The 27,456-nt window shown below is 40.2% G+C and overlaps 1 protein-coding gene across 1 annotated transcript; it reads left to right on the forward strand.

Moving 5' to 3' along the window:
• The first annotated feature begins 13 nt into the window (after positions 1–13).
• Positions 14–26,831, forward strand: SEC24A (SEC24 homolog A, COPII coat complex component). The gene is made up of 23 exons (XM_064458325.1): positions 14–216; positions 5,235–5,756; positions 8,109–8,276; positions 9,952–10,029; positions 10,368–10,534; positions 11,152–11,324; positions 12,360–12,462; positions 13,274–13,400; positions 14,028–14,137; positions 14,492–14,604; positions 15,271–15,389; positions 16,020–16,075; positions 16,396–16,602; positions 16,913–17,033; positions 17,625–17,783; positions 18,750–18,923; positions 19,332–19,442; positions 19,832–20,007; positions 21,505–21,642; positions 22,318–22,422; positions 22,561–22,653; positions 23,209–23,312; positions 23,734–26,831. Exons 1-23 carry the CDS (start codon positions 147–149, stop codon positions 23,846–23,848), a joined length of 3,309 nt encoding a protein of 1,102 aa, XP_064314395.1. The 5' UTR covers positions 14–146; the 3' UTR covers positions 23,849–26,831.
• The last annotated feature ends 625 nt before the right edge of the window (positions 26,832–27,456 follow it).

Here is a 27,456-nt window from a genome sequence, read left to right on the forward strand (position 1 = left end):
GCGCGCGCCGCCCGGTAGTTCCGGTGCGGGGCCGTCCCTCCCCTCCTCCTCCGAGCTGGGCCGGGCGCCGCCAGACGGGCGGCACCGTCGAGCTGAGCCGAGCCGAGCCGAGCCCAACATAGCTAAGCCGAGCCCAGCCCGCCGCCATGGCCCAGCCCGCCGCGCCCCCCGGCTACCCGAATCAGAACGGGGCCGGTCAGCAGCCCTACAGCAACGGTGAGCGCGGCGGCGGCGGTGGATGGGCCGCAGGGCCCGACGGCGGGGCGGGGAGCGGGGGTGGTGGTGAGCGAGCTCCTCGCGGGAGCGTGACCCGGTGTGGGGGTGGGAGCGGGGGCGGCGCGGGGGGCGGCCGGGTCCCGGCTGGGGGGCTGGCCGCGATGGGGGCGGCGGGGAGCTGCGGGCGGGAGCGGCGCCCAGCAGGGCGCAGAGCTGTTGTTCACCAGGCAAAATAAACCTTTGCTCCGCTCTTTTTTTCATGACGAAAGTAGCCCCGACTATATTTATTTCGCGCATCTCGGCTTATAAATGGACAAAAGCGCCTCTCAGAAAAACCGTGTTCGTGCTAACGAGGTAAAATATGGGGCAGGGGCCGCGCTGAGCGCCCCGCCGGCCCAGGGGGACCCAGCCGAGGCGGCGGGCTCGGCCCCCGGCCCTTTGGAGCCGGGCTGTACATGTGGCACCGCCGTTATCGCTGGCGGGGGGCCCGGCCGCCCCGGCAGGAGCGGCTTTATCTTGTCATTCACGTAAAACCCGTATTATCTTGTTCCCTGTGCTACGATCTGGGAAAGGCTTGATGACTTTTTTTTCCCCCTCGAAGTAGATCTTTTCTTTTTTAAAACGAGATATTGAAGGTGAAACTGAATCACTTAGTAGCCTGCCTTTTAAGCTAGGAAGACAGAAACACAAGGCGAGCCTTGCCTCTGTATCTGTTTTCTTTGCAAGTGTGGAAATCAGTGCTGTTGGAAGTGTTTCCTGATTTCGTGTATACGGACAGCATCCTCTGTACTTGGTTCCTTAATTATACGCTTCTGTGTTTCGGTAGTCGTGCTGCATCATAAGCAATTTAGTTATAATGAGATCTTTTGATTTTTCTGCTTTATGCATGAGCAATTAAAGGGTTTGACTTGTCTTCTCCCTCCTCCTTCACAGCGCGCTTATTACTTTCCCTCAAAGTCATCTGCAAAACGACATTTTATGAACAACTGTATAGTCGCTTATAGGGTCAAGAAAGCGGGAAGCGTATGAATACGGTCTGAAGAGAGAGTCTTTTGCTTACGGTCTGAGCAGGGAATGTGCAAAGAGAACGTTAGCTAATGGAGTAATCAAGTGGGATGATTTACAGACTGGCATTGCTTTGTGTGTGCTGATTTCCCGGTAGTCGGATTAAGCATGTGATGGTAGTTCTGGAGGGGCAGTGGGAGGAGGAGGAGGACTTTCAGGCTGCCCGGCTGTCAGGTGTATGAAAAATAAAGAACTGAAATTTAGAGTTACGCAAATACAAGGTAATAAAATTAAATAGTTTTTGCGGTATGTCAGAGATAAGGTTCAGGTTGCTGGCCTTTTGAATAAATTAGATTATTCAAGCATATTCTTAGCGTTGTTTAAAATATACGTTGAGAAGGTGCCGTGACCCTTGACTTTTACAGTAAAAATAAAGATTTTTAAAACAATCGAGAGCATACCGAGAGTACTGCTGTGACACTTGCAGTCGTCTGTGAGCAAAGCAAGCTGTCAACAGAATGATAGATTGTTACATAGCTGCCAGCTCTTCCTCTCAACTTGTTGCTTGCTTTACTGTTTGCAGGTAAGTCCCCGAGCTCAGAATCTGGTGAAGGCAGTAAATTGTCACAGCAGCACCATGTGCTGACCAGGGAGTTTTTTAGCACAGAGCATCAGGTTGCTGAGCAACAACCTTCCTCTACTTCATTTGTGATTTTCTTTCAATAGAACCAGTATTCTGTATTCCTTTAACTGCAGGTTACTAATTTGCTTTCCAGCTAATAGATCTGAAGTACAAACGAGAAGGAGAAATAATTCTTGTAGATCTGTTCTGCTCTCCTTGGGTGATATCTTAGCATGGCACTTTGAGGCTGTGAGATGCTCTAGAAGCTGTTGGGTTTGGTCAGCTCTGGTGTACTTGGAGACTGGGGGTCAAAGTCAGCTGATGTGGGCACTGGTGGTGACTGATCCCATGGCAGGTCGGTTGGGATCCGGCTTGTCGGTGTGTTTATCCTTGCATCTCTCCAGGGGTTGGAAAGGTTGCGGCTGGTGAAAGTGATGTACTGAATAACTGCCTTGGAGTAGGTGATGCTGAAATACTGTATGGCCGAAAATATGATTTGGATCCCAGCTTCCTGCCTGAATATTTTGACTCCTCATTTTATAAAACCATCAGGCAACCTTCATATATATCTTGGTGCTATTCCTGATATCACAGAGACATTCAATGACCTTGTGTTCCTGTAGAGGTGTCTTTTGCTGTTAAGTAGGTGGCCTTTCTTGTATTACAAACTTATTTCTGCTCTGAGCTTTGGTGGTTTTGCTGCCATGCAGGTGGTCTAGCTCTTCAGTCTACACTGAATTCCTTGTCAGTTCCTGGCTTCACAGAACAGTGCAGGAAACCAGCAGCAGTGTTTGGGGAAAGCTGGAGAGCCTATGTGCTTTCTGACAGGCCTCAGTAAAGAGGTCAGGTCAAGGTGGGTACCTGGCAGCAGCAAAACAGCAAGTTGTGAGAAGTCTTCGTGAACTGTGAAGCCCTTTGGAAAGGGTTTGCACCCCTCAGTGCTGTCGCTTTAGCTTTGTTGGCAGCTTTATGCAGGCTTGTCTTGAAAACATGAACTGCATGTAGGTTATCGAGACTTTTTGGTGTGCTTCTGACTTTAAAAATTAAAATTTGGGACATTGTGCTGTGGTGAATTTGATTTTTAAAGCAAAGTGCCATAGAAAATATCAGGTTGGTCTGTTTTGGGTTTCACCTCACTTCCATTGCTTTATGCTCAAACTTATCCCTCCAGCAGGGAAAACAGTGCGTAAGAGCAATCCAAGTACTCCGATTCCTGCCTGGGCTACAGAGTCATGCTCAAAGGTGAATAATCAAGTTATGAAATTAATTTGTATTTGTTCTGTACCTTTCACATGGCTTACAGTAATGTTGCTATATCGGTGTGCATGGTGATGCAGTCAGGAGGCCTGGCATCACGTAGGGATTCTTCATCATTCTTAGATTTAGCGAGTTTAATTTACAATGGATTTTGTAAATCGATTGTTGAAAAACCCATCTGATATGCTGCAGGGTAATTTTCAAAGGTGAGTTGTAATTGTTAGCGTTTGTGTGCCTGCAAGCTTTTTGTTTAGACACCATCGATTTTAGAGAATTTTTAATTACTAAGATTTATGAGCAGCATTGAAGGACAGTAGGGTATAACAGTTAGGATTTCCTAACTGAACGATAAGTAGCATATTGAGATTAATGGGTGGAGAGTAACATGGTATGTACTTTTTAGGCACAAATAACAGTGGTGGTGAGGATGAGGTCACTGGCACTGTAGTACTGTGCCAGTGTATGTAGTTAGCGTGGATGTGTACGATATTCAGTGGAGTAACAGCTGGCTCTGAACTGTGGCCTAAGGCTTTCTAGGGAATGAGGAGCTGAATGACCAGTGCAGCATTTGTCCTAAAGAAGTGTTTCAATGTATTCTGTGTTCAGCTTAATTTATTGTCAGAAATGCCCGAGTTCAAAGTTATTTTAACTTGGAAATGCGAACATCCTCACCTTTTGAAATTTAACTAGAATGCTTCAATAGGAAACCAGCTGTCTTTGTTTTAATGTTAAATGCAATTCTGTGATTTCATTCTGGTGGCAGCTGTTTCCACTACTTGTATGGTAAATACATATCGCCTCTCCAAGCTAATCTCTCTGGAATCTTTTTGAAAATGTAAGTGGCTTCTGGTCTGGAAAATTAAGTGCTTTTGTTTATCTAGGTTCAACAGAAATTGTCCAAATCTTAACGAAGTCTGGAAATCTGGAAAACAGTACAGGGTTGCAAAGAATAGAATCTTAACTATAAACCATGAAGGGGATCTTTTCTGCTTTCAGATGTTTATCTGTGTACATGGAATGTCTCCAGTATTCAAACTGTGTCTTTAAGGGGGTTCGGGAAGCCACGGTGCGACTGGCTAAAAGAAATGTGCCACATTGGAAAGTGTTTTAGTCATTTTTAAGGTCGTGGCTGGCCGTGGCATGCATTATCTAGTGTATTCCACTCAGAGGGATTTCAGTGGAAGATTTATAGTTTCCCTTCAGAATGTCCATTTTGTGGCAACAATATGAGCAACCTGTAGTAGTAACTTTCTTGATGGAGCTCTCGGCATGCCAGAAATCTCACTGTAATGACTCTGTCCCAGTGTAAAGCAGAAGTTTGATGATGCTCTTGCCAGTGTTGGTTACTGTTTTGGAGGGTTATTAATCTTTTTTTCATTTCTTTTTCTTCAGATGAGTAAAGCTTAGTTCAGCTGTACCAACCAACAAATATGCAAAAAGCAGCATTAACCCATCAAGTTTTATTTTCCTGATTGGCGAATTATTTTATGACAAAATTACCCTTCATTCCATGGTTGTGACCAGTTGGCCACTCACATGAGCAGTGTGTGTGTGAATAGTTCTCTTACTAAAATTAACTGCAGAAACTTTCCTAGATGAACTCTGTCACTTGAGAAATAGCATGGTGACCTACGGTGAAACTGGCTGTTCGTGTCTTTGCCGTAAGCTAAAGTTTAAGCTGGTGTCAGTCGTCAAGGGAAACCCAGTTATTACGTAATGGATGCTTCCGCTTTCGGTCTGCTCGCCTGTAGGGCTGCCAGCTGTGTGGGAGAGCACTCCTCTTTGGTCGGCTTGCTTTTGGGTGTTTCTGTGTATAGAAATAGTATCATGCGTGAATTTCAGTTCAGGAGGATGGGTTGCCCTCAGTCACTGGAATGCTTAGTGGCTGGGAGGCTACTGTAAAAAAATAAAACAAAACAATGAAACAAAACAAAAAAAAACCCCAAAACTCAAAGATCTAAGTGTTGATAGCACGTGTAGACACATAAACATAAATTCATGTCCTGTGCAGCTGGAGACTAATAAAATCCTAAGAAGAGAGTTTCCCAGGAACATCTCTTACTTTCAGAAGGGATACTTAGCACTGACTTCCTAAAGGATTTATTGTTTTATTATTATTATTTTTTAATTCCAGGTCCTGTTCAAAATCAGCCGATGCATTCATCAGATGGCCAGGGATATAGCCCTTCGGTTCCAGGATCGTATTCACATCAGGCGCCGGCGAAGGTTCCGCCCCATCAGTCTTCTGGACAGTATAACTATAGTGGCTCTCAGAATGTTTCTCAATTAAACAATTATCAAGGACCTGGGCAGACTCTCAATAGACCACCAGTGGCACCTTTCTCTGGGTCACCAGTACAACAGACAGGTCCTGTTCCACAAGTGCTGCTGCCTGCATTGCAAAACTCAGCTGCTATATCATCTGCTGGTAGCTTTCCTCCTGGAGCTAGCCCGCCAGTGCTTTCAAACTGGCAGTACAGCCAGACTCCTGTGAGTCAGCCAGTTGGGTCTCAAACAAGCCATTTGGCTCATGTCACAGGGACAGGGTCAGCTCAGCCACCGTTGTCGGTATCAGGAAATACAAATCCTCCAGGAAGTTACCAATATGCTGCTTCTCCGGGAAGTCCCCTGCTTCAGAACAGCTATATGAAGCCAGGTAACTGTAACTTTTTGATATTTTGCCAATGCCCATTTCTCAGTGTCCTTTAAAGAAAAAAATACAGAATTTACTGTATTTAGCGGCGTTTTGCTTGTGGAACAAGGTTGTCAAAGCAGATACTTTTGAGAAAATGCACATCACAAATACTGGGGTGGTTTCTTTGGATTGGAGATGGAAGTTCAGAGCGCAGGTCAGGCATTTCGGCTGCCTGAAGCAGGTAACTCCTGAATGGTGCCTTGTTGTTTTGGGGAGCTGTTTGCGGGTAATGCTGATTCTGTGACCTTCACCATCCCTCAGGGCGGCTGTTGGAGCATTGACGTGCTTCAGTCATGTGGGGACTTCAGGACTTCGCAGTTGAACCCTGTAGTCCTGTTTAGTGAGCGTGGTCTTTCACAGCTCAAAACTTGTTAGCCTTTCAGTTAATCCCTTGATACAGGTAGCTCTCAGAATGACCTTAGACAGGTTGATGCAAATAATGTGACCACAGCCTGAAAAGAAAACTGGAAAGCATTCTGTGCCGTTGAAAAAGAGGCCAGCGGAATGGGAAGCATCCTGCCTCTGAACTTGTAATTTTCACTATCTAACGATAATTGTCAGTCTTTAGAAAGTACCCTGGAAGCATGAGATGCAAAGAATTACCACTTCTGTTTCCGCTGCTTGCGCGCTGGTACGTGCAGTGGCAAAAAGCTCTTCTAACACTAAATAGCTCTCTTACATAACTTGTGATTATTATGGAAACACAGTTAATACTCAAGTTTCTCTTTGCCAAATGGCTCTTTGTTGTTTCAGAGGTTTTTCTAACCATCTTTCTGAGCATGCTAATAGGAGTTACGTACAGAGATATTTTAAATGTTAAAGCAAATTTTTTTTTCCTTGTGAAATGCTTTAGACTCATTAGAGACTTCTTGATGCTAGTTTCTTGTTATATGCCTGACTGATTTTGTTATGGTATTCAAACTGTTTTAGGCTCACAGAATTTATGAAACTATTTCTGGCAGTTTATTGGAATAAACAATTAGTACTTTGGAATCAGTAAGGAAAACTACGAGAAATTTTGGGGAGTGGCATATGAAATAAGCCTGAGTGTCTGGGATAGGAGGATTCTTATATCCATTCAATAATGAATCCTCCCGAGCAATTTCCCTGGTAGTTCTTTGTAGAACAATGATCACTTCTAAAATGAATTTGACTCATTTTGCTGATCACGCTCATTCTTAGAACAAAGGTCTGCCAGCTCCCTGCCTGCATGGCCAACTTTGGACGGCCTCTCAGACACAGAATATCTTCCAAGTTCTGTGATTGCAGCGTTGCCTGCATATAGCAATTATCAATTAACTTTACGGTATCAATCACTAAGTGAGCAAACAGATAACTGCACTGGATGTGATTTGATTATTTTTTTTTTTTCTTCCTTTTTGACTTTCCTGCCTCCCTCAAATGTGACAATGCTGTGCAGGCTCATGGGGTTGCATATTTTGTGTGGTGGGGAATTTGTCATTATACTTTTGTGTCTGGCTTACGGGTTTCTGTACCATGTTGAGACCTGGTGGTACTGGACAATTTGGCTTTACCTTTTGAAAGGCTAACTTGTATATTAAAACACATTGGTGTCTTCGTAGAGTTAAAGGGCAGTATACTCATCTCTCGAATAATAGGGAACAAAGGGGTGGAAATGCTCTTAGGATTTGGTGTTATTTGAAGGGAAGAAAAGCAATTTGGTTTCTAAATGTCTTGGCTGGAGAAAATACTAGAATTTTAAAATAGAAGCAATTAAAAACTTCCCTGTGACTTTTAACATGGAGAGTTAAACATGTCAGAGCTAAACCACCTCACATTCACACCCCAAGTTTATTCAGAGTGTATATTGTTGATGCTTTCTCAAATGAAATCTTTTTCCCAAGTAATTTTAGTAGCTGTGGAATCTGTACGTTGCTGTTTTGCATCAGATTATTGAAGTGGAAGGCAAGCATCCTGTCAGAAGGAACCTGTTTAGACTCTACTAGTTCATTATTCTCTGTCTAAAAGGGGACTGTACTATAACTTTATATAAAGCCCAGACTTAGTCATTGAAGTTGGATTGCTTTCTGTACCTCTGGAAATTCATACCAACAGCAGCAACAAAAAGCTGAAAGAGATCATGGATAACAGCTACAAGAACCTGGTATGAGAAGAGCATTACAGAAACAGTCTGAAGTTGTGAAACCTTCTACACATGTTACGATTTAAGCATCTAATGCTGTTTATCAATTGAATAAGAGGACTATTTAGAGTTCTGTCTGTTTTCGTAACAAAACTTTTGTGACCTTTTCAGCTGGGTTAAACTCATCCTAAAAATTAACCTCTTTACAGGATCTGCACCTGTACCAGTGACTCAGCCTTTAACTCCACTCCACCCTCCTTCAAGGCCGCCTCTAGGACCGCCACCAGTTGGTGGTCCACCTTTAACTAGGCTACCAACACTGACAACAGGACCACCTAATACACAGTCTCAGCTAAATCCAGCTGCAAATCGAGATGGTAAGAAATAAAATGCTTTTTGTTGAATCCGAACATTACAACTTGTTCTAATCTGCAACCTTAAAGTCCAGTCCACTGTTCTGTTAGACACTTAGTAAAATTGATGCTAATACAGCGTAATTTTATCTGAAAGGAACAGGTAAGGACCTGGAAGGGGGTAAAATATTTCTTGTTGGCATTTAATAAAATAAAAATAATTAACACTTCAAGATAGGTTTCTAAGTGCAGTTTCACATGTTCATGTCTCCCATAGTTGCCACCTCTTTTATTTTTAGTGTTCTAAAATGATATTGAAATTCTGATTTCTCTGCGTCCTAGACTGCTGTGGAGGGCATAATCTGTGTATAACTTCCTGTATTGTTTTATTCTGCAGGGAAAGCTAAAATAAGAACCCTATAGTTCCTTGCCTGTTTATGTAGCTGTACCTTATTCTTCCCTTCTGTGTAAAATCACTGAAACAGATATTCTGGATCTGTTCATTTTCTGAAGGTTGTTAGTAGAGGCGGTTAAGTGTCAGCGGTTGAAGACAGATATCAGACTTTCTCTGTCCCCAGCAGGCCCTGCACAAATATGCCATTGTTTAAGAACTCATCAGGGCTGTATCAAACCGACCTGCAGTTGTATTGTATTTAGTGCCCATGCTAGATGGGGCCATGCGGTAGCTGGCAGTTTTATTTTTACGTCCATAGTTCTATGAAAACTGTTGGTTCCTTGCATGTTCAGATCAATAGTTTCTTGTATGTGGTAGCTGTGTGAGTACAACAACAGTATATTCATAGTTAGCTTTAGTTTTGAACGTATGAAATGTGTTAGAAACTGCTTTTACTTAGAAAATCTTTTCTTCATAATGAAGAGAAACATTTCCAGGGCCCTGGAGAGATAGGAATGTTTAGTCTGTGAAGTAGGCTGACTGCTGCGTACTAGCAAGATTCAGCGTATAATTTAAGTTCCTTTCACTGGGTCATCTTTGAAGATTTTAACGATAATGGAAAGTAAATTGAGTACCTACTTCTCCTTAGCAATGGATAATTGGTTTTGTATATTTAGACATAGTTACCTTACAAAAAGCTGTCCTTTGGCAGTGCTCTCTCACTTTCAAGGTTTTTTCTTATCTCAGTTGGAATTTATATCTTGACTGGTAAGTGACCATATCAGGACTGTTGGTGTTTGGTGAACAGTACTGGACTAAGTGTGTACATGAAAGGAATTTGGTGTTTCCTTGAATTATCAGTGGAAAACATTCTTCAGGGAACTCTGTACCTTTGTTCCAAGGGACTTCGAAAACTGCAGCTAGCCTACAGACACTTCTTTGATAAGGAGGAAGTGTTCCCTGACACTTTGCTGCATATTGGCTTGGAAGTTATGGCGAATACCTGATCTAAAGTAATCTTAAAAGATCCTTCAACCCGAAGTGTAGGGACTTCTGTTTTCCGTGAAGAAAGATTGTGGTGTTTTATGAATGTCCTTTGTTGAGGTCATGTCAGCAGGGGAGGTGTGTGTGCTAAAGAGGCTAAGATGTGTATTTAATCCAGTTTTGTCCTGGGACAGAAACAAAGTAGATCCAAACTATGCTAATCTTCATATTCATCTAGCAAGTAGGATTTCTTTGCAGTTGCCTCATTACAACTTCTGAGTAACTTGTGAAAATTTTTACTGGGACTGTCTTTCTTAATAGGCGATGCTACGTCTGCTGCCAGTGATGGGTCTGTGGTCCAAAACAGCTATGATGCAATAGAGGGTGGTGGCCTCATGGGTAAGGCTTTGGGATGAAAAATGTTTACTGTTACGTAACTTGTTTTTTTATGAGCCTGGGAAAGATAGAAGTTTAGGCCTTTATGTACAAATATATGTACTTGGTTTGATGTCTGTCTTGAAACTAAATATGAAATTTGAAGCATTGACAATTAACATGTCTTTGCCTGGAAGCGTGGTAAAGCAGTGAAAAGCACTTTGCAAAACTGACAGCAGTTGTCAGTTGTTTACACTTAAGAGACTAAACAACAGCTAAAAGCCCTCCTGCTGTATTAATGCATTGAGCAAGCTGCAGTTCTTCAGCAATTAATTTTAAGTATTTGTCTACTCTGCCTTTAGCAACTCCACATCCTTCTCCTGCACCCCCGAATCTTAAGATGAATAGAAATGTTGGCTACTCTTACCCTGCCTTACCTCCAGGCTACCAAAATACTTCTCCATCCGGAGCACCAGGAATGCAAGCATCTGCTTTGCAATATCCAGATGGATCAAAACATTTCCACCAGGTAAAGATTGTCTGGTGTTTATCTTGGTACTACTCATGGTGCACGTGAGCAGAGGAAAAGTGACGACTGGTGTGTGTTGTGCATCTGCTAGGTGCTGCTTCTGTGGTTCACTGCTTGGTGTGCCCTTTGTTCAAGAGGATAGATGTAGCCTGAAATGAATGCTTTTGCTGACACCTTGGTAGCAGTTTGGGAGAGCTATGTGCTACCTTGGTCTGAAGTGTGTTCTATCCCTGAATCTGTTCAGAGTATTTCTCTTAAAACTTCCAGCTGCTTTTGGCATGTTTTTCTTCCCTTGGGTTGCTATTGTTAGCTGAGTACTTGGGTTTTTTCCCTTCACTTTCAAAGCAAACTGACCAACACTTTTGCCAGCTGAGCCTCTGTATTTCAATATCTTCGTAGCAAATGTACGCTAATTTTTACCTCTGCTGTGTTACATGGCTAAGTCCAAGTTTATGTAACAAGTAGTATTTCTAATTATATCACTCTAATACAATGGCAGTTAATACACAAATAAAACATGAAAAAATTGGAAGGGAAAAATATTTGCTTTTTAAATGAACTGTGGGTTTCATCCAAATAACTAGTGTTAATTTCTGTCAAATTTTATTTGATTGTAGCCTGCCCTGGGCACTAATCACTTAACTGCATCTATGGGTGGCCTGAGCCTACAGCAAGAAGGATTAAGGCCTGTGAATCTTCTTCAAGAAAGAAATATTCTTCCCACGACCCTCTTGAAGGCTCCTGTCCCAAACTTGCATGAAGACATCCAGAAGCTCAACTGTAATCCTGAGTAAGACTGTCCATTTGCTATAATCTATCAAAACAGAACTGTACATTCCTACTTGTAAACATAACTCTTCACAAATTTTTTCCTTCATTTTGTGAGTAGAAAACATTGAAACCAGGCTTCACTGTGTTACGTTAAAGGTGGTATGTGGTTTAAACTTTGAAGTGAGGAACATTATCTGTTTAGAAAGTACAAGGAAAAATATGTTGCTTGCAAGGCAGCTGCAGACAGGCGTAATACAAAAACTTAAATATAGCTGGCAATGAGTATGCCTGAGAAAAGATAAAGCAGGACTTAACTCACTGGAGTGAGGTGCACCAAAAAGACTGTGAATGCAGAAACATGAGTGACCTCTGTATTGGAAGTAACCATTTAAAAGAGAGGAGTAAATGCAATGTCAGACAAGAGGCTGGCAGTTGATTATTCAAGTAATCCCTCTGAGGAGACCAACCAAACTGTGTATAACCAGGCACTCCTGCTTTGCCAGCCTTTTGTGATAGGTAAAGGAAATAACATTGTCTTTGTGAAGTTGTTCATACAAACAAGCTGGGCTGGATTTGCAACAGGACTGTGCGCATCTGCACTTTGGAAGCCACCGAGTTCTGAGGTTGCTAGAAATGACTGTGGGGTTGTTAATAGGTTTGGGTAGTTTTAAAACAACTTTTTAAACTTTGCTGCTTCAGATTTGTATGTAAGGCCACCTCAGAATGGTATTCCAAAGTAACACTTAGTATATAAAGGTTTGGTGCAATTTTGAACGTCGTTAGGTTTAACTTTGACTGGAGTGACTAAAATGACACTCAGCTCTGTGTAAAGAGCATGTGTACAAAATAATGTAAGACCTCAAAGTATGTACTGTGTGTGGGTCAAGCTCAGACTAAAACAGAATGATTTGATGGAGTTGGAGAAGATTCTTTATCTGCAAATGGAAATTCACCATCACCAGCTCTAGAAAAATATAAAGCGTGCTCTGTACTACTGAAAACATCATTTTATTATCTGAAAGCCTCTGAAAATAACCCTTTGTCCTCCATGTAGGTTGTTCCGCTGTACCCTGACTAACATTCCTCAAACTCAGGCCTTATTGAATAAAGCCAAACTTCCTTTGGGGCTCCTGCTTCATCCTTTCAAAGACTTATCGGTATGACAAATATTCCAAACTTTAAATGCTGAAATATCAACAGTGCCTTTATTAAAGTCCAGAGCTGGACAATGGATTATAAAAGAAGGTCAAGTATGTTGGCTAATCTTGGCCCAGAACAATTATCCTTGTAACTGATAATTCCCTGTTCCATACAGATCATTGTAATTTTTGTGACTTTTTTCTCTGTACCATTTTTAAACCTTCAAGCCTCACTTCTTAATCAAAAAAACCTCCCAAACCTCAAAAAACCAGAAGCTTAGAAGCAGCACAGCACTTGGACTATGACAGAAGGTGACACATCTAAGTTCCAGTGTGGCTTAGACAGCTTTGTCACATATCAGTTGTAGTTATTGATTTCCTGTGCCAAACCCAATACTAAACCTCAACTTAATTAAGAATTAACAAAGTTAGAGGGGTTTGAATGTCCTCAGATAGCCGGGAGACTTTGTGAATTTAGCAGTGCCTCCTCTAAACGTTGTTATTCTTCACAATTTAATTTTTCAAAGGTGTGGGGGTTTCTTCTGATTTTTGATCTGTATTGGGTGTAGAATTTGGTCATAAACAGTGTAAAATTCAAGACTAGAGGCTTGAAAAGGGAACCTATGCCGTCAAATCGGTTAGAGCTCAGTTCTGAGCAGTCGTCTTATTGAGGAATTGTAGGGGTGCTGTGAGGATGCAGAAGTAACAACTTCTTCCAACAAGTATGCTTTGATTTGCTAACCAGAAGCACAGCACAGAAGATGCTGTTATCATACATGAATAGCTCTAGTGTGGTGATGCTTTAAAACAGGAAGCTTTTCTTTTCCAGCAATTGCCAGTGGTCACTTCAAGTACTATTGTGAGATGCCGTTCCTGCCGGACATACATTAACCCTTTTGTCAGCTTTCTAGACCAAAGGAGATGGAAATGCAATTTGTGCTACAGAGTGAATGATGGTAGGTTTTAAATATGTGCTTTAAACTGTTAGGGTTAACCTTTCCCACCTTGACCTTTGAGACTGTAATATTTTTAGCCGTATCAGCACCAGGGTTCGTCATCAGTCATGCTGGGGCTGTGAGACACGAGAAGTGTTTCCTATGGGCAAAGACAGTGGTGTTACTGATCATAGACTCACAGAATGGTTTGGGTTGGAAGGGACCTGAAAGATCACCTAGTTCCAACCCCCTGCCATGGGCAGGGATGCCTCACACTAGACCACGTTGCTCGAAGCCCCATCCAGTCTGGCCTTGAACACTTCCAGGGATGGGGCATCCACAGCTGCTCTGGGCAACTTTTTCCAGCGCCTCACCACCCTCAGAGTGAAGAATTTCTTCCTTATATCTAATCTAAATCTATTAAAGCCATTACCCCTTGTCCTATCAGTGCATGCCCTTGTAAAAAGTCCCAGTGAGTCTGACATAGTCTCCCAAGGTACCCTAGCAGGTGATAAAGTAGCTGCCCTGCCTAGTAAGTTCTCCCAAGAAGTGTTGCCCAACATGCACAAAAAACTTGATGTATTTGTTTTAAAATGCAGCACAGATAATTCTAGTGTGAAGTAATAATGTATAAATTTATCTGCATAGTTCCTGAAGAATTCATGTATAATCCTGTGACAAGAGTTTATGGAGAACCTCATAAAAGACCTGAAGTCCAGAATGCTACTATTGAGTTTATGGCTCCATCTGAATACATGGTAAAGCTTTTATTTACCTTTAGTTATTCTCTCCCTTTGTTCTATTTCCAGAGGGAAGTCAGAACAAGCCTTGTTATAGAGCTCAGTAGAACAGTTGCTGCCTCAAGGAATGTATCTGAGAACTCTTGGGAAGAACTTCCAATAGTTCTTCATTTCTAAACTTCTGTGATGTCAAAGTTCTGTATTTAGAATATGTAGGTGTTTGTAGGTCTTCTGGAAGAAGACAGATGCAATGAGAAGTTTTAGCTATCATCTGTGTGCTGTTTTAAGAGAGTTTAAACTTGCAGTGGAATTAATAAACCCAATCTAATAAATGTCATTTCGAAAATTAAAGGTAATCTTTTCTTTGCTCAGCTGCGTCCACCTCAACCACCCGTGTACCTCTTTGTGTTTGATGTCTCTCATAATGCAATAGAGACAGGATACTTGAATACAGTCTGCCAGACCCTGTTAGACAATCTTGACTTGTAAGTACCTTTTTCTTAGAATCTCCTATTTTCATTCCTCTTCTGAAACTTGTGCTAGCCATCAACATGCCAGTATTTCCTGTATCGAAGAGAAATTTCATAGCTTTGCCTAGCCATGGCCAATGTTTTGTGTTAAAAGGTAGCCTAAAGCTGTAGCCTTTTTCCCATCACAGCTGCATGGTATAAAAGGTAATTTTGAGGCTTGTTTCTCAGTCTGACTCTTTCATATCTGCTTCACCAATTCCAAAAAAGAATAAGCATCATGTTTATGATGCCTTTTTGAACTGTTTTTTAAAAGCTGAAATTTAGATAAATATTTGCTAGAAGGAACGCATACATCTAATAAACTTTTCATAAAATATGTGCTATTTGAGCGTATATAAATGCTGCTTGGTATTCTGTCGCTCATTTCTTCCTTTTTGTTCCATTTCTATTACCCTCTTAAAAAAATTTCTTGAGTGTCTGCTAGGTGACCCTACTATGAGCTCCTTTTTTGTTGTTTTGGTGGTTTTTTCTCCTGCAAAATGACTTAGTGAAGCTGTTGCAGTGTAGCTGTTAAGCTCACTACTTGGTAACAACCTTGGACAGATGCAGTGGATGTTAAAAAAAAAAAAGCCTGAAGAAATGAAATTTCATCTTGCTGAACACCATATGTCTCATTTTTAGGCTTCCTGGGAACACTAGAACAAAAATAGGCTTCATAACATTTGACAGCACAATCCATTTCTACGGTCTTCAGGAAGGTCTCTCTCAGCCCCAGATGCTCATAGTTTCGGATATTGAAGGTATGCATGAGGAAGTTCTGTGATTAGTATCTACTAATGACTTCTGGTTTTGACAGCCTTTTAAAAAAATATTCCTGGTGGGAGTTTCTAGATCAGATCATTAGTCTCTCTAGTAATGGCTTTAGAAGCAGCATATGTGTGTTCGTTCATGAAGCCCCCGATGTCTGAGCAATGCTGTGGCTGTTCGTGACTTAAAACATGAAGGCAGCCTTCCTAACTTCTAGCTTAATTTGTACAATTATCTAGATTTCTCTTATGATCCCGAATACTGACGCTTGGCAAATGGCTGTAAATTCTGTGGTGGCTGATGCTTCGTGCTTGTTCTGCCATTAGCTTTAAGTCACCCTTCACTGTACAATATAGGGCCGGGCAGGACGAACACTAGAAAATGCTGGCTATGTGTTTTTACTTAATAGTCTTGATTATCTTTCAATCCTGTTGATTGCTACTCTAACACGGCATTCTAGCCACAGATATGCTCATGAGAAAAGAAGAAATACATATAATTGTGTTTGAATGGGTTTACATGCTGATACTGGTTTGTTTGGGTTTTTTTTTAAGAGGTATAACGGTTGGCAAATACAATTGATGTGTTATGTTTTAAAAACTTACTTTTTTTTTTTCTTCCAGATGTATTTATACCAATGCCAGAAAACTTATTAGTAAATTTAAATGAAAATAAAGAGGTAAGAACTACCTTAAATAACTAGGGACCTTCACGTAGTTTGGGATATGCTTGATAATTTCTGGATTACTTAATGCTCTAACACCTACAGTTTACATGCCAAGTTTGAGGTGGTAAAAAGAGGTCGTTTAATTTATCTGTGTAACTATGAGCTTCTGCCAGCCTGAAACAAGACAGTACTTGACTTTAGCTAGAGCTTTTTCTTTAAGACCTTAACATTAGACATGTTAACACATGTTTATGTATGTTCTGGAATCAGCTCTATAACGAAGAAAACGCCGAAGACTCCTAGTCTTAATACTTTTGTTTTCTCACTTGTAGCTAATTCAAGATCTGTTGAAGGCCTTGCCACAGATGTTTACCAAATCCCTGGAAACCCAGAGTGCTCTGGGGCCTGCATTACAGGCTGCCTTTAAACTGATGTCCCCCACTGGAGGTAGAATCTCGGTCTTCCAGACACAGCTTCCGTCTGTGGGAATGGGAGCGCTGAAGTCACGAGAAGAGCCAAACCAAAGAGCATCCGCAAAGGTTAGAAAAGCAAAGAGGTTGAGAGAACTGACTGCCCTGTTCTGTACACGCAGGTGATTCTGGAGTTGCCTGTTCTGGGATAATTTTGTGGTTCTCTTGTTGAGGTAACTTTCCTTTGTTAAAGTAGTAGAAAGAACAAAAAAAACCCCAAACCAAAAACCCCAATACCAAGCACTATAAACACAGATTAATGATCTTAATTTTTTTTTAAAAGATATCAGTGATGGAGAATCAATTATTAGTGTCCCTGAAAACAGGCAGTAAATGCATTAGTCTGAATTTCCTTTGTGACACGCCGTTGTATTAACAGGACATACATCTGACGCCATCGACTGATTTTTACAAGAAGTTAGCCTTGGACTGCTCAGGGCAACAGGTTGCAGTGGATTTATTTCTTCTTAGTGGACAATATTCTGACTTGGCTTCTCTAGGTAAGTCATAATAAGCTGTTTTGAGGTGTGTAACTCTTGGGCAAATACACAGAATCTACATTAACATTTGGTATATGAACTTGATTTGGATGAATCTAGTGTGTCAAGATGCAAATTCATCCTTGATGAGCCATGACAGTGAGTAGAATGTAATCTTTGAGTCTTTCTTGATTTACCCTAGCTGTTTTCATATTCTCCCTTAGTGATTCAGGATTCTTGTGATCCTGGTGTAAGCGGCTGAAATACTTTCCTCCTTCTATGCCTTTTAACCATCAGTGTGAACACAGTTAGATGAAGCTTCATTAGCATTTTAATGAATTTTTTCCTCCATTTAACCAAATTTTCAAGTGACAAACTACCTGTAATTTCAGGCCAATGGAAAATTATTTCACACCTGAAACTACATACACACCTGAACATACAGTTGTGTTATGTCTATGTCTCTGTATGCGGGTCTATAACTGTGTAACAGAGCTGTTTGCAGGTGTGAACAGTTTAATAATTAAAGGGAATATTGCATTCAACTGGTATATTTAAAGACCACAGCAGCAACTGTCTGCACTCTGCCAATGTATGTTGGTTTTGTTTTAGGTTGTATATCAAGGTATTCAGCGGGTAGTGTCTATTACTACCAGTCTTACCATCACAAACACAACCCTGTCCAGGTGGAGAAATTGCAAAAGGAACTGAAACGATATTTAACTAGAAAGATTGGGTTTGAGGCTGTCATGAGGATAAGATGCACCAAAGGTTTGAACACAGTTTTTTGGATTTTTTTTTTTTTTTGGGGGTGGGGGGGTGGGGGGGGTGGGGGGTGGTGGAAGGGAAGTGGGCGTTTGCTGTTATTTGGGAACGTTTTGGTTGTTATTCTGGCTGTTACGTAAACTTAAATGGTTAAAAGACAAAGATTAGAGAAGTAAATATTCAGTACCGGGAATCAGTTTATTAAAGACTGTTTGCAGTACTGTTACTGGCATCTGAGTTCCATTTTACAATGGTTAAAACTGGAAATTTTGTTGGACTGCTATTTCAACAGGGGGTTCCTTTTATAATCTACTTACTGCTATTCTGCATTGATTAGACTTCCAAATTCCTGCTTTCTGCTAGGCTCTGTGGATTCTATGGCTTAGTTGTCTGTTTGGGATATTTACCTTTCCTAAAGACACTTTATTTCATTGAGAAGGATCTTAACATAGAATCATAGAGGCTGGAAAAAATCTCTAGGATCATCAGGTCCGCCCATCAACCCAACACCCCCAGGCCTCCTAAACCATGCCCTGAAGTGCCACGTCTACACGTCTTTTAAATACCTCCAGGGATGGTGACTCCCCCACCTCTCTGGGCAGCCTGTGCCAATGCCTGACCACTCTTGCAGTGAAGAAATTCTTCTTAATATCCAATCTAAACCTCCCCTGATGCAGCTTGAGGCCATTTCTTCTTGTCCTATTGCTAGTAATTTGGGAGAAGAGACCAACCCCCACCTAGCTACAGCCTCATTTCAGGTAGTTGTAGAGAGTGAGAACATCTCGCCTCAGCCTCCCCTTCTCCAGGCTAAACACCCCCAATTCCCTCAACCTCTCCTCATAAGACCTGTTCTCCAGAGCCTTCAACATTCTGATACAGAGCCATCTGGCAGCGATGGCAGATGTGTAAATGGTGTCTGTACTTCACAACTATAAAAATATAAGCATTGCATTGAATAAATTTTCTTTGTAGGTCTTTCCATTCATACTTTCCATGGGAACTTCTTCGTACGATCTACTGACTTGTTGTCGTTACCCAACGTAAACCCAGATGCGGGATATGCTGTGCAAATGTCAGTAGAGGAGAGTCTTACTGATATGCAGGTTGTTTCTTTTCAGTCGGCCCTCCTGTACACATCCAGCAAAGGTACGATGTACAGGTAGTGTTAGCTGCATTAACAGTACAGTGTCCGGATGAGTCTTTTTGTGTCCATTCATCAGCTGCAGTTCAGTTGCAATAACTGACACAAACTGTTTTATCTAATATCAAAATCACAGCTGTGATGCGTTACTGCATGTTGTTGATGTTACTGCTTCTTCCAGACCAAGAATTTTCTTGGGAAACTTAGTTCTGGTCTGAAAATAGGTAGGCTTGACCCAGAAACTGAGAACTAACTGTTTTTAAAAGCTACTGGAAATTACCCGATTTACCACTTATAGGATAAATTAGATTAAATCTTAAATTTTTATTGCTATTGAGTAAACGGTGGCATTTCTTGAATTGTTTCATGAAACAAAAGTTCTGTTTGGAGGCTACAGTTTTCTTTTCTTACAGGTGAAAGACGGATTCGTGTCCACACTATGTGCTTACCTGTTGTAACATCACTGAGTGACGTCTACCTAGGGGCAGACGTACAAGCCATCACTGGGCTGTTAGCCAATATGGGTAAGCATGATAAGATCTTGTTTGGATACCTATGGATGATATCCCTAAAGCTCCAAGCAGTAATCCTCTGGGAAGTGACATTAGAAGTTTCTCTCTTTCTAAGAGTGCTTTCCGAGTTACAAACCAAAGAGGTTTGGTTTTTTTAATGCTTGGCCTAGGTAAAGTACCAGTATAGTTGTATGTAGTCACCTGGATGTAGTCTTAATCTGGTGCATCATCATGGGCCCCTGATTTTTTTTTTTCCCCGAATCCCTTGTCTTGGCTTCCTCTATAGTGTAGTAAAAACTTATTAAGATGCATATGTTTAAATGAGGAAAGCTAACGTATGTGACTGTACCCCTACCAAGGGAGGAAAAGCCTCTTATTTGAGCTTTGTACTCTGTTTTTAGCTGTGGACCGATCAGTTTCTGCTACCTTGAGTGATGCTCGGGATGCCTTGGTCAACGCAGTGATAGATTCTTTGTCTGCTTACCGTTCATCAGTCCTAAGCATTCAACAACCTGGGCTCATGGCCCCCCACTCACTACGGCTCTTTCCGCTTTATGTACTGGCACTCTTAAAACAGGTAAGAGTTAAAAAGAAGCTGTGCAGGAGGATGACTGTCTGTTTGGCATGTCAGCCTGAAGCAGAGGACACCTCTTTGATGTACAGAATAGCATCTATCTTCTCTTTCAGTATTTTTGTAGGCCTCAAAATTGAGATGTTGCTTGATTTAGATCGTTTAATAAACCCAGCCTTCCTGCAATTGGCCATTAGAGTACTGACATATTTTACAGACCTGAGAACATTCCTTCTTGCACAGATAAAGTTCTCTCAAGATAACAGTTCCATTTCTCTGCACCCCAGAACTTGATTACTTGAAAGGTCAATGTAGAGCAAAGCCCATTTAATTGTTTCTTAGGCCTGGGTAGATAACATATGATTTTACAGGTGGTGAGCGTGTGTTTTTATCTTGCAGTCTATGTTATGAAAAAGAGAGGGATTTGGAGAATTTTGTGGAGCAAATGTATCAGGGTAATGACGGACAGGCCTTTTGCTCTTGCCTGCAGAGGAAAGCAACAGGGAATAGAGAATGTGTTTGAAGGATATCACTAAGGAGAATGATCTAGTTGAGAAGTGGGAGGTTCGAAGTGTGTCTAAAAACAAAAGTATAAGTGGTATAAGCACGGGAATAGGAAAATATCAGAGACACTGACTAGAGAGTGTGGAAGGGTACTGGTAGTTTTCTCAAGAATCTAATTTTTGTGCATTTCTGGAAATGTAGATCCACATGGCAGTTCAGTGTGGATTAAGAGAGCTAGCTGGCTGGCAGAGAGGCAGTTGGCTGGCTGTTCGTACAAAAGGTTTAAAGCATTTCACAATATTTGCTCAGTGTAAGTATTTATGATTGGATTTCCCTGAACTTATATGAGTAGTTATTTTAAGTGTTGGACAAGCTGCCTTTCTGTTCTAGAGAGAACTTTGATCATACCTTTTGATAAGGAATTAACCAGCATGTTGCTACTACCATGTTCATAATGACACTGGAGCTTTTTCATGTAGAAGGTTGTATAACTGTTTGACCCAGAACAGTGGGAGGAGCAAGCCCTTGTTTCAGTTATAGCTGGACTTTTTTTGCCTCAACAAGCCAGGACTACATCTTTATTGTAAATCCAGAATTAATTAAAGTTCTGTACCTTGAAGCCAACTGTAAACTGCTCCAATATTTAGTCTTTTAAATTCCATCAAGTAGCATTTTTGAGGTGTATGTTAGAAGAGAGATATTTCAAGATGCTTTCAACTCGGCTGTAGTGCTCGCTAAAAAGGATTGATAGTGCAAGGTCATGGTAAATTCTAGAACCCAGAAATGGGAATGAGGAGGATTGTATGATTTGTATGTGAAATGCTGAAGAGAACTGTGGAGAAGTAAAACAGCAGTGGTAAAGTACCATATTTTGAGAAAATACTTATGGCTGAACTCTAAGATGTTTAAGTAAGTTAGAAATAAACAATAGATGGCGTGCTGAATTCAGCTTATCTCACTTTGCTTTCATGGTCAAATTAAATGCCTGATTGTTTGCAGAAAGCATTTCAAACTGGGACGAATGCACGTTTAGATGAACGCATTTTTACCATGTGTCAAGTGAAAAACCAGCCCCTTGTTTACCTCATGCTTATGACACATCCCAGTCTGTACAGAGTTGATAACCTCACAGATGAGGTGAGTATTGGCATTGCTGCGTGGTCTGTGTGTCTGGTCTCAAAGATCTGTATGATAGGAAAATAAATTTGTGTTAAAAATCTCACAAGTTTTCCACATTAAAGCTGTGTAGCTAAAATTTACTGGTTTGTATTTTCCCATCTGTTGCATTTATGCGTTTGCTATTTGGGATTGGATTGATGACTTCTGGAGAGAAGCTGGGCTCTGGCTATGGAGGGATGGGGAAGGTTTTTTCTAACTTAGTTCACTTTGTGCCTTGTGTCGTTATCTTGCACGATAAATCACATGTGTGTAAAGACAGTGTAACATAGGTTTTAACTTTTTGTCCCTCTGTAGCTTCATTTTAAAATGTCAAAGTAGTTGTGTGAGGAGTGAGAGAATGTTTATGTAAGAGCCTGAATAATTTTAGAAATCACACCTCTTGTACGTAACGAATATGATATTCCAGTTCTAGAACTAATTAACTAAAATTAAGTTGAAGTACGCCCTCAATAAAACATTAAGTGATTTATTAGTAAATTACACACTTGAAGTATGGCTTGAACTAAACTGAGGAAAAGGGTCCAGCTTCAGTGTTCCATGTAACACATCCTATTCTTGTTTAACCTTCTGTTCTTGGGCCTGTTTCAGTGCATCAAGATGGGAACCGATGTTCTTCTTTGTCTTTTCCTCTAGGGAGCTCTTAACATAAACGATAGAACTATACCTCAGCCACCCATTCTCCAGCTGTCCGTGGAAAAGTTGAGCAGGGATGGTGCTTACCTTATGGACGCTGGCTCTGTAAGTTGTGTGCTGGTGGTGATTTTAAAAAGTATCCAGATTTACTTGATGGGTTCTGTCTGAGAACAAAATGTGTAGGAGGCTGCTGACACGGTGTTTTGCATTGAATTAATGTTGTTATTCCTGGGTATCTTTCAGGTACTGTTCCTGTGGATTGGGAAGAACTGTGGGCAGAGCTTTATCAGCCAAGTCCTTGGAGTTCCAAATTATGGCTCAATACCGCAGAACATGGTACGTGCTTGTGTTGCTGTTCGCCAGCCGTACAGTGCTGCCAGAATATTATTTTCATGAGAACTAAAATAGCACTATTCAAATATTAGCCCTCCAGTTATTATCCACTATAAATCCAGATTCAGGGAAAGAATTTCTATTACCTCTCTTGGAGTTTCTCCAGGCTAAAGCTTTATAGATCTTCCCATGAAAACACAGTAAGAAAAGGCTGGCAATGATTAAGTTTCTCAGAACTGTGCGAGCAGGCCAAGAATACTTGGGAATAGTAAGGACAGTGGGCTAGTGGGAAACCCTTCGGTTTTGGCCATAAAACAGATACCATCACAGCTCAGTCATCACCATTCTGATGCCAATTGTTTATACCAGTTTAGTGCATTTGACTGTTTCAAACCCTTTCAAAGGAGACTAGACTAAAACTATACCTCACAAAATGTATCTGTCTGGGTTTCCTTATACCTGAATAAGATAAAGTTGGGCTATTTTAAGTGTTCCTTTTACTAATTTTTTTTCTGAAAAATACCATGGTTGTATTAATGATACCCTTTTGCTTCTTAGACACATCTCCCAGAACTTGAAACTGCAGAATCCATCAGAACACTAGCTTTCATTTCTTGGCTGAGAGAACAGAGACCTTTTTTCCCTATACTATATATAATAAAGTAAGTGGTTTTTAACAATCTTTGGCTTCTTTAGGGACCTCTTAACAATATACATATTTAGATACCATACACTGAACTTTCTTAATGGAATTTTAACAATGGTGCATGCTGTATATCATGTTGATTTGACAACAGATATGACTTGTTATGAGTTGTCTCCAATTAGAATTTCCACAGGCTAAAAAAAAGACTAAATGTCACGGAACAACAGCAAGAACTTTAGTTAATGGCAGATAAATGAAGTAAATGCTGATAAGTGCGCTTGTGGTTAATCCCAGCAAGGGTTATTTGAGCTCCTTTTTTCATATGTCCTTAAGCTCTTGAAATATATTGCCACTTGACAAGTACCTTTATTAATGCATTGCACTGTATTCTTGGCAAATACTTCTTTCACTCAAACACTTGTATTTTTGTTTTTAAGGGATGACAGTCCATTGAAACCAAGTTTTCTGCAAAATATGATTGAAGACAGAACAGAATCAGCCTTATCATACTATGAATTCCTCCTTCATATACAGCAGCAAGTGAATAAATGAAACACTAGCCTTTGGCTCACTTCTTTAAGGAAAGATTTTGCAGTAAAGAACGATTGTGCTTGTAATATCTTCATTAAATCTGTGGCCTGAGGCAGTTGATGAGAAGTTCTCACTGTGATTTCAACAAACTAAAGCAAATAAAGGACCACATCTGAGAATCAAACATGCAACTACATAATGTTGTACCTTAAAAAAAAAATCAAACTATTGGAACTTGTTGAGCACCTTTAATTTGCTGCAAATCATGTTTTTACTGTAAGTAGTTGCAGCATGAAGTACATTTACAAAGGCAATACTGAAAAAGGTGAAATACATTTTGTAAAATAAAAAGTACTTTGTTGTTCAAAATGTATATTTCTGTAACTCTCTGCTTTTTTTTTTTTGCTGCTAGATATGAAACCTCACAATACTGATCATGATTTGCAGGGAAATTCTTTCTAAGTGCATCCAGTGATTACAGACAGAGCATCTCAATGTTCATCTTAAATTAAAGTAGCAATGAAACGACTGTTCATTGTGAAACGAACAAATACTTTATGAAGTGTAAAATCCAGTGTTTGGATTGCATTATGGCTAATAGGACTAAAGGTAAGCTTAACCCAGACAAGATGGCTGAATTTGTTAAAGCTTATTAAAAAAGTCAGTATTCCAATTAAAAAAACAGTGGGGAGGAGCGGGCCCTATGTGAGACACTTCTTAAGAAGTCAGTGGCTGAGTCAGCAGCAAAAGTAGACTTAGGTAGATGGCAAGCTTTGTTTTTCTTCAGTAAAAGGAATAGTTTTCATTTCAGTTTGTGAATGGTGTGGGAGGGGAAGGGCAAGAAAGGATATCTCAAATATTTTTTGGTTTATGTTTCAGTAGACTTTTGGCTTTTGTTTACATTAGCTGAATGTTAGGCCCCTAAAATCTAGTGTGTTTCTGAAGCGAGTTTGTATGATGGCACTTCAAACCTAATGTTTCAAGACAACATTGAATATTCTGATGTTAAAATTGGAAATTATTTTTCCAAAGACAAAAATATTATATCACATTTACAGATTTGTTTATGGTTTGAGACATGCTTGAAGTTTTCAAATGTTTGGGGTTTTTTTACTGCAGCTGTGTAATGAGCCTAGGTCCAAAGCCAGTGTGCACCAAATAAAAAGCTTTAAATATATTCAGATCCCTGCCAGAGCTACAGATGGGAGTTGACATTGGACTTGAAGTGAAAATTAATATACAAAAATATTTACATCATTTTATAAAAGTGTATTGATAATCATTCTGGCTTGGAGAATAAGCTATCATTGATAGCTACCAGTGTAAAGAGTATTTAAGTTACTGTATCCTTGTGCCCAAGGAAGTGTTCCATATGGAAAAATCTTGGTTTGTTTTTTTGTGTTTAACACTGGTAAACTTAAAGGTCTTGCAAAACCTACTTCCTGGGGCAAGTAATTTGAACAGGTAAAACACTTCTAAGTGGTCAGACATGTACTGTGATTAGGCTAGCTAACTTATATTTTGTGATACAAATGTCAAAGGACACCATAGGGTAATCATTTGCGACCATTTCAGGCTGTAGCTGCACGTGATTGTCAGGAGTTGCCTTACTTCAGGGGAGGAGTTTCTTTGGGGAAATTGTTCTTGTCGCTTGAGCACAAGAAGCTAAAGTTCAGAACAATGTATAAAATAGCATGAAAAGACTATTCTAGAACCAATTTAAGCTTCCCTGTCTGCTCTCTCCATAGCAAACAGGAGTATATTTACTTGAACAGCTTTTCAGAGAATTGCACAGTTTCTAGTTGTACTGAAGAGATTTTTTTTAAGTTTTGACGGTCTGATTTCTTTTTTTCTGGGGGAAAGGGGTCTCTTCATTTAAATCATAAATGGAAGCTATGCACTTGCATAGGTTATGACTTAAACCTTGTGTTTTGGATATATTATCACTCGGATGTTGAAAAACATCCTTGCATCTAACAGCCCACCCAAAGTCTGTTTCTTACTATGACTATATTTTGCTACTATATCCCTTATTTTTTTTAAAAACATAAATGTCAAAAATGGCTTAATTGCTTTACATACACCAGACTAATAGCTAAAGATGTCAAGATTTGTGGCAATTAACAACTTTGAATTAGAGTCCCTAAGTTTCACAGAGCAAAACATTATCAACACAAATCAGATGAACCCTCTTGGAGCATTCTTCACTTTGGAAGAAATTCTGTATTGAACTTTGTTAGTTTATTCCCTTGTGGTGGGAAAGGCCTGCTGGTTCACCTTGTAATGCTGGATGGGCAATACAGGACAGATGAACACACAAACTACCTATGATGTGTCATTTTTACTTGCAATTGAAAAATGAGGACACTGAAGATGAACTACAAAAATAGGGAAGAGTGGCTCTGGTACTTAGATCTCAGCACGACAACTCTACCACTGCAAATGTACTCTATTTTTCTAGTTGAAGAATTTTTTTTTAAAACTATTTCTGTATTTGACACATTAGTGTTCAGCCAACATTGTTACCATCCATTTTACTTTGCTTTCATTATTGTTTTTAATTTAATATATTTGAGTCTAAGTCCACGTAGACTGTGTTGCAATAATTAGAATTATTCACTTTTCATTTATTTAGAATTAATTTCTTAACAGAATTTAATCAAAGATGCAGAATGGCTGTTAAATAAGGGACCATTAAATGTGATTTTAAGGTTCTGTTTACTATTATGGATGTAATCCTTATAGTAAATTTAATTTTGTAAAGTCGTGTATAATATTGTAATATTAAATCTTTGTTTTCTGAACTCAAACATTTGATCTTCAGTATGAAGTTATAAATCTTCCCCCTTCTGAATTTAAGACAGGATTTACTTGTCCTCCTTTTTACAGTTTGTAATTTTCACTGTTTTATTCCTGTAAAAAGTCATTTGTAACACATGCAAATGCTTATTTTATCTGTGCTAATTTATCAGATTTGGCTACTCAATAAAATTAATTGAACTCATGCAAGTCCATCAGTCCTTTCTTATAAATAAAAATAATGTATTTGATCAATTGAGATAAATACAATGTGCCAACAGGTGATAAATTCTACTTTTAGCTAAAACGTAATATTTAGGTGATACAAACTGAGAGGGAATTTGGGAAAATTAGTTCTAGCAGACTCAAACTTTTCTTCCGTCACTGGCATTTTTTGTCCCCCCAGAGCATCTCTGTCAGTCAGCGTCGTCACTCAGTCCTACCTTGGGGTTTGTTCTTCCAGTAAGCCCGCGGTGGTGCTGTACCCCACCGTGTGGTACCCTTCCATCTGGCTGGAGGCTGGTCTCCAGAGCCAGCTGACACGGATGGTTGGAATTTAGCCTTCAGCAGTGTTCCCAGGATGGTGTCAATTTTATTTTAGGTAATCCCATATCTTCATTTAACATGCTGTTTTTTTCAACACCTTTTTGCAAAAGTCATTCCATCTTATGCTTGCCAGTTTTTTTATGAGCTGTCATCACTGCTGCTTCTGGTTCATCATATATGAGTTAATACATGAGCTTGGTACTTTGACCTCTGTATTTACGGTTTTTCAATATGGAATTCTATCATTCTCTGAATCACTTAGGATTGTAGAAATATTAATTGGA

The sequence above is a fragment of the Phalacrocorax carbo genome, chromosome 8 (assembly GCF_963921805.1).
Source record: "Phalacrocorax carbo chromosome 8, bPhaCar2.1, whole genome shotgun sequence".
NCBI lineage: Eukaryota > Metazoa > Chordata > Aves > Suliformes > Phalacrocoracidae > Phalacrocorax > Phalacrocorax carbo.